The following is a 7978-nucleotide window of genomic DNA, read 5'->3' on the forward strand; positions in this document are numbered from 1 at the left end:
TCTAGCCAGATCATACACCTGGTGACTGTTAAGGAACAGACAAATGTAATGTAATGCAATACTTAAAATGAAAAAAATACTCAAGTAAAAGTTAAAGTACAAATTGGATTATTGTAATCATTAAATTTAATTCAAATATTACAATTTCCACAACTTTTTTAGGATGATACTTTTTTATCCAGAAGTGAAACAATGAACCATGATCAATAACACTGCCTAAATAAATGTGTGTGTGTGTGTGTAAGCATGTGTATGTTGTGTATGCATGACCTTATGAGCGAAGGGCTGGTTATATTCAAGAGTCCCTGTTGTTTTATTCACTCTGTGTAGGTTTTGAGCAGAAGTTTAAAGCCACTCTAAAGATTACGTTGTATAAATGCAGCCCCCCACATACACACATGTACACAGAGATCCATACACACAGGCATGCAGTGCTTAAAATAAATTAAATTGGGTCATCTTGAATCCCATCTAAGGTGCAGCCTCTAACAGAGAAACATAATGTAGGCTTGCATTTTGAGTTGGTTGCATAAATGTGATTGCTGTTATAAAAATGCAACCTGCTTCTTATCTGACAAGATGGAGAAAACCTTTGTACAAGAAGATGTGCAGGATGCTTTGGACGGAGTGACCTGTGATGTAGAGACCTCTTACATCTGGAGGATGAGTGTTTATACAGGTAAACAGGCTGGCACTATTCGCATAAGCCCGTCCCCACACACCACTCAAAGAGGCGAGAAACAGCAAGCTCAATTCGTGGCAGTGCCAGCTAATAATGGCACTTCCAGTGGCAGCTCGAGCTGCCACTAGGTGCCAGTATTATGCTGGCAGCTGCCATTAGGGTGCCAGATCGGCTCCCACGTCCACTGCCGCTATTTTGGGGGTCGCCAAAGCTGGTTTTCGGCAAACGGCTTACTTATATTGCCACTGAGTAAATATTGTTATTGTTTTGAAATAATGATGTTATTGCTTATTAAACTGTATAAAACATGTAATAAGTGACATTTACTTGATGGAAAGAAGTAGTTTACTGCTTTAGTGGCAGCTGCCACAAGCTGCAACTAGGTGGGCACTATAGTCTGGCTGAGGCCACTGGTTTAGGGGATGCCAGTGCCGATTTTGGCCAAACGGTTTCCTTATATTGCCCATCAGTAAATTACGGTTTAGAAATTATGTTATTGCTTATTAACATGTGCAAAACCTTTCAAAAAGTGACTACATTTTTGTTGGAAACTATGTCCTAAATAGTGCTTTCTATGTATTTAACATCCTGTAAGGAAAGAGGCATTCCGCAAGTAGCTGGTTTGTAACACAGCATTGATGGCTAATATGAATTCTTACTCAGAACATGATAACTCAAACACGTTGGCACTCTGAAAGCCCCTGGCCATGAGGTCGTCAGTGATTATCAGGGTATGACAAAGTTCCACAGGATACTTGGGGGTGAAAATGAGGTCAGGTTTTCATATTTGTACCTAAATTCTTAAGCTACTCTGATTAGTGTGTCTCCCCCCTTACCTCTATCTCAGATGGGGAGAAGCTGCAGTAATAAAGACATATGGTTACTCGTAATAATATCTTTATTTACAGAAGTTATTCAAACCTAACAAAAACCTTCAGTTTCCTGTCATCCATAATGTTGCAGCAGAAATTTTCATAGTCCACCTTCTCTTCAAAAACAAATGTAAATTGCTCCGCTGGAGAGTATTCATCAAACTCTTCTGGCCAGGTCTTGAGGGCCTGGAGAGCTTCTGTTTGTTCTTGCTTGTCAAAGTCGAGAACAACAGGAAGCGTTACTGTCATCAAATTTTTGTTGTCTGCACCAGTCAGCTGCAACCTGGCTGTCGACAACGATAGAGCTTTCCTGCAGAAAATTATATAGATTAGTGAGGGTATATACATGTGTATACTGTTACCTGTTACAGATTGTCAATTTAGCCAACATTAAGACATCATATTTCCTTTTACATAATAAAAGCTGTGTCATATAACAACTGTGTTAAAACCACATACATTCAAATACCTATATAATTAAATGAACCAATTGTTTATCTAGCAAGTGGCTGTTGAAAATGTTTAACCTTTTCTGTGGCTTGTTCTTCTTCGACTTTCTGATCTCTGGAAATAAAATAAAAAAGGGAGGGGGTGAGCCAGTACTGCATTCTATCATGACTGTGGTATACATACGTCTGCACCAACAATTGTTCTTTACCCCTCATTTTCCTTGATGGTTTTCAGAAGCACCATCTCCGCTTGGTAGCGGCAAAGATTGGTAGCGGATAGATTTTCAACATAAATTTATGTAAAATTTATTTAAAGTTATTCGTAGTTGTTCTTGGTCACTAAAACCTTGATATAGTATGTTTTTGCTGTTAAAATTGCTTACCTTCTTTGGGTAATCAAGGAAACCAATTACTATGTGCATAGCATTTTAATGAAACTTTAAACAAGGGTCAGGCAGGGTTCATGTAGTGGAACCAGTTTCTAGGGCACTTGGGTTTCTTAGCAGGTTTTTGAACACCAGGCAAAAAATGTCATAAAGGTTATGTTTTGTTTATCAAACTGATGGTTTTATATACCATCATCATACCATCATACACTTCAGGTAGGTAGGTAGGTAGGTACATTTATTTATATAGCACTTTTCAGCACGAGGCGACTCAAAGTGCTTTACAACACAGAACAAAATTACAGACAAAGTTACAGAAACAGGTGTATAATGCCTGATCACAATGACCTTAATGGGATCCTCCTGTGGAACCTCATGTCACCCCTGGCATTCTGGGATACCCTTGTGGGCAGGTAATTCAACATAATCTTGGCGTGTATAATGGATCTGCATTCATTTTCATTATCCATTCATGTTCTAGAATAAACCTACTGTTTGTGGAATGGCTTTCCATATAGGACTGAGAGAATTTTAGAACAATATTACTATCTCAAGTGCAGTCACCATATATTACAGATTTTACATAATATTCAATAATAACCAATAAAAAGATCTTAATTTGAAAGTAATTGTTGACTAACAGGCAATTTAGGATAAGTATGACAGAACATTTGTCCAAAAATTGGCATTGGGTTTACAAAAAACATGAAGCTCCTGTGGTTGCTGGTCTAGCACTTTCATGACACATGGCAACCCATGGCAACCCATGGCAACCTCTGGCATCATGTTGCACATCCATGGCACCATCCTGTGGAACATAATTTCACCCCCCTGGCATTGTCTCTATCTCAAGTAAATGCAGTTATCTTGTCTTACACGGTTCAATCATTTTAAAGTAATTATTTAATATCAGACAATATGATTATCCTGTTAGCCAAGAATTGACATTGGCTTCCCTACAAAAAGTGGCAGCAGTGGCAGTTGTTCTGGTACCTTGGCGGCAGCTGCCAGCAGCTTGAACAACTACTTTCCATCTCATTTAAATGTAATTCATATATTACAGTTCTTACATGGTTTAATAAGCAATAACAGCATCATTTCTAAACTTTAATTTACTGCCAGTGTCAGCTGGCACTAAAGCAGAAAACTACTTATTTCCATCAAGTAAATGTCTCTTTATTACGGTTTAATAAGCAATAACATCATTATTTCAAAACAATAAATATAATATAATATAATATAATATAATATAATATAATATAATATAATATAATATAATATAATAAATGGCAATATAACTAAGCCTTTTGCCGAAAACCGGCTTTGGCGACCCCCAAAATGGCAGCAGTGGACGTGGGAGCGTAGTAGTGGCAGGTCGAGCTGCCACCGGAAGTGTCATTATTAGCTGCCACTGCCACGAATGTGTTGGGCACCAGCTAAAATCAAGTCTTTTCCATCTGCAGCAAATGTGGCAGCCTTATCTGCAAGTAGTACCAGAATTTTTGAAGCCCCTTCCTGACTTGAACTGACTGTGGAGTTAGCATGTGTTTTTTTTTCCATATGGTCAAAAAGATGTGATCTTGTGAAAAATAGTAAAAATGATCAACTCCAAGATTGAATCAATTGCATACGCTTTAATAGAAGCGAGATCAAAAAATGTAGTTTGAATGGGTTTCAGTGGCACGTTTTTGTGCTTAACGGTCTGAGTGTTTGTCCACGGTGTATTTTAGCATTAATGTGAGAACCAACCTGGAAATAACAAGATCAAATAAAAATACACAGTCCTACAAAAATTCATGTTATATGTATGACCACAGCTAAAATGATGAAAAAAAAGTACATCAAAAGCGCCCAACCGTTCCTGAGGGTTAATATTTAGAGCTCGCTGTTTTGTCTCTTAGGAAAAAACTAGAAAACTGGAACGAAAGGCACAAATCGTAACAACAAACTTTATTCCAACTCTAAGCTGACAAAGTCAGCCCACCCCTGGCCCCTGCAGGAGGCCTGACGGTTCCGCCCTTCAGCCGCTGGGGACAGACAGAGACAGGAGACAGAGGACTCAAGGACAGCCGGCTCAGAGTTCGGTCACCTCCGGAACCGAACAGAACTCTGCTGAAGTCCCTCTTTGCACGCACTCCTGTCCCGCGCAGGATAAGAAGGTCACCTCCGTCCCCGAGCTCCATTTTTCCCCCCGGACCCGGAACGAGCAGACAGGTGGACAGATGATGGGTTACGAGCCGGCGATTCGGCTGCTGTGGCCGCTGGTTGTGAGCTGCTGCAGGCTTGGTTCGGCCCAGGAGCTGCCGGCCAACGGGCTGAACGGATACAGCCTTCACCCGCCTTACTTTAACCTGGCGGAAGGAACGAAGATCACCGCCACGGCGACCTGCGGGGAAGACGAGTCCGGCCGGAGCCTGCAGGACCTGTACTGTAAGCTGGTAGGAGGCCCGGTGTCAGGGGACCCGAGCCAGACCATCCAGGTGAGAAAAGATCGAAATCCAAACTTCCCTCCTGCTTGGTCCACTTAAAGCTTCTGTATTTAAAGAGAGATTTAGACCCACTCACTTAGGGAATAACTGAAGTTTACCTGTTTGGAAGCTGCTGCAAGTTTTATTGTAACCGAAAGGCGAAGTGAGACATGTTTTGCCCGGGTCTGTCTCCCATGAACCACAGGACAAAATCTAACATCTAATAACTATAATAAAGCAGTTAAAACATGGTTCCAAGCAATCAACACCCCCCGCCCCCCCCAAAAAAAAATAAAAAAAAATGGGGGGTTAAATTGCCCATATGGGCCTTAAAATTCGTAAACTCAGTTTACAGATCTTACCCAACAAAAAATTATAAATAATTTCAAAATGCCAGAAATCTGTGTATAGGAAATGGTTGGTATAAATCAGAGAGTATGTCCAGTGCTCTTGTAAGACAAATTTATGATGTTTTTTTTTTGCAGTGTGTCAACCACAAGCCCCAATCATTACTAAATTGGAAGAAACAATTCAGATTGTGGTTTGAACTGAGTGTATAACATTTTGTAAAAATTAGCATGGTTGTTTTTGAGGTCTAATTTTTTTTACATTTTTAGCATTTGGTTATACTTGGGACACTACTCAGGAGGGTAAACTGGACCATCTGTATAAATTTGATGCGTATACCTCCTAAAATAGATAAGATGCAGCCATTTTTACATAAAACTAGCTTGCTTTTAAAAGCTACTACTTCATACAAATTTTCTGTAGCAAAAATTTGGTAACCTTTACCAATTATGGACCCATTTTTATTTCTTGGTGGGGGCAAGAATTTATGAGTTAGAGACAGAAATGTTTCAACCATAATAGTAGCACCACCTATGGGTTAATCCATGTAGTTTTTTTTTATTGTTGTATAGCAGTTAGGATACTTTAGTTTTTCTATGAAAAATGTCTCAAAATGTCTGTTAGTCTACTACACGCATGATTGTGTAAAATATTGTCTTTGAGACGCCAGAAACCACGCTCACTTTATTTGAGCATTATGATCTTTTAGGGCTGAGATCAAGGCAATGTCCTGAAGCTCTGTGCCTAATTTTGTAAGGATCAAAATAGCTGTTTTTTTGTGTAAACAATTTTTTGGGGGTTTAAAACTCCCCCTATGGCCCAATATTTGCTAATTTCATTCCACTAACTTGGAATTGGCTTCCTTATATACTTCCTTATAATACTCTGGGGGAAACCCTGCATAGCTTGCATGTTTGTGAAATTAATTACTTGTCCTTCACACATGATATTTAGCTTAGATTCAACAGGATGAGTTTCATGGCGATCAAACTTTAAGAAGGTTTTGAGAGTTTTGCGATGTAGCAAAAAAGACTTTTAGGTGCAAATGGGCGTGGCCAATACCATGTGAATTAGTATAGTTCAGGGAACACATACAGTAGTTATAAGGGTTTAAATTGTTCAACTTACTGTTTAGAAGTAACAGGACAAAATGCTAGCGTTACCTATGGGTGGACACATTTAGTATTTTTTCGGGCTGCATACGCAAGCTCTAGTTATCATCATGTAAATATCATTCTAAACTTCTTGCAGTTTGGGCTGCAGCATGAGTTTTATTTACAGAAGAAAAAAAAATTAAACAGTTTCAATAGGGTTATATTCTCCGCTGGATGCATGGAAACCACATTCCCTTGCCTCCGTGGGATTGGACCTCTAATGAAACTTCCAGGGAAGAACCATGGAATGCACATCTACAACTGATTAACTTTTGGTGTCAGTCTAATTCATGATGGCCACCTCAGCCAATTATTTTAACAACTCAGTATCCATTGTAGGTAGACTGTCCAAAGTGTACTTACCAATGTTCAAGTGTAAACAAAATGACTCGTAATTGTTGGCAAAAAACATGTTTTTGCTTCTTCTTTGTTCTTTGTTATTGGCTGTTCCCTTTTCAGGGGTCATCACACGTCTCAGCCATCGTCTGACCTCTCTAACTTTCTCTCCCAGTCGTTCAACCTGTGCTGTACCTCCGATGACCTCATTACTAATCCTATCTATCCTTGTCACTCCCAAGGAGAACCTAAACATCTTCAGCTCTACTACTTCCATTTCCAGTCTTTTTGTCAGTTCCACTGTCTCTAAACCCTACAACATAGCTGCTCTCACCACTGTGTTGTAAATCTTTCCATTGACCTTTGCTGCTGCCCTTTTCAGCTCAGTAGTTATCCAGCCAGCGTCCCATGCCCATCTGCACCTGTTTCTAGTTGGTAATCAATCTCCTGTTTACACTTCCTCGTCAGCCCATTATGTTCAGTTTTTTTCATCATATCCTCTTTGCTTCATTGATGCTGTCATGCACTATCTGGTTCTCCTTGTGTCCCTCGCCATGTTCCCTAGGATTTGCTGTCCAGGAAGTTTCTGTTTTCTGCCATGTCAACTTTTTGTTTTGTTCTTTTTAATCAATCAATATATTTTTGAGCTCCTCTGTGTCCACCTGCATTCTGGGTCCCATCCTACAATACAACAAAACCTGATAGCAGTCTTTGTAAACAAGACAATACTTCCCCCAGACATTCCCATTGTACAGTGCAGTTAGAAAAAAACATTTGTGGATCTTTATGACTAGAGCCATCTAGTAATACCTCTGTATATGACGCATCGGCCAAAATAATCCACACTGACAATTCCTTTGTAGTCAAGTACTGTGACAAATCATTGCAGCCCAAATGATATTGCATGAGATCATTCATAGTTTTATTTTCAAGGTTTGTTAAAATTGGCTACAACTTCTTTATTTCTCATCTTTAGATAAACGTAATCTAAAACTCTTGCATGTAGGGTGGTGGGCGATATGCATTCCTTCAAAGAGTCCTAGACCTTTCATTTACTCATGTGTGCATAATAGTTCTATAAAAAAGGCTTAAAACCTGTCATATTGGGGTCTATATTTCTAGTCCACATGCAGAACACGAATCAGGAGAGCAATAAAAGATATGAATGAGTTTATTTGAACAGCTCTAGAGAATGGAGCGGAAATGGCGGGTCTGGTCCAGGGGGGAAGGACTCTCGGAGTTTCAGCACGCTACGAAGGACAGCAAGATGATGGTGAGTTCAC

At 39.6% G+C, this 7978-nt stretch overlaps 1 protein-coding gene across 2 annotated transcripts in view; it reads left to right on the plus strand.

Annotated features, from left to right (window-relative positions):
* Window positions 1-4363: 4363 nt before the first annotated feature.
* Window positions 4364-7978, plus strand: part of lama5 (laminin, alpha 5) — a 311767-nt gene continuing 308152 nt past the window's right edge. The window contains exon 1 of one of the 2 annotated variants that reach the window (XM_037977106.1): window positions 4364-4869. In XM_037977106.1, the coding sequence (XP_037833034.1) occupies window positions 4612-4869 (258 nt within the window). In that variant the 5' untranslated portion in view covers window positions 4364-4611. The remainder of the gene's footprint in view (window positions 4870-7978) is intronic. The other variant, XM_037977105.1, reaches the window with a different exon arrangement.

This window comes from Kryptolebias marmoratus, linkage group LG8, assembly GCF_001649575.2.
Source record: "Kryptolebias marmoratus isolate JLee-2015 linkage group LG8, ASM164957v2, whole genome shotgun sequence".
NCBI lineage: Eukaryota > Metazoa > Chordata > Actinopteri > Cyprinodontiformes > Rivulidae > Kryptolebias > Kryptolebias marmoratus.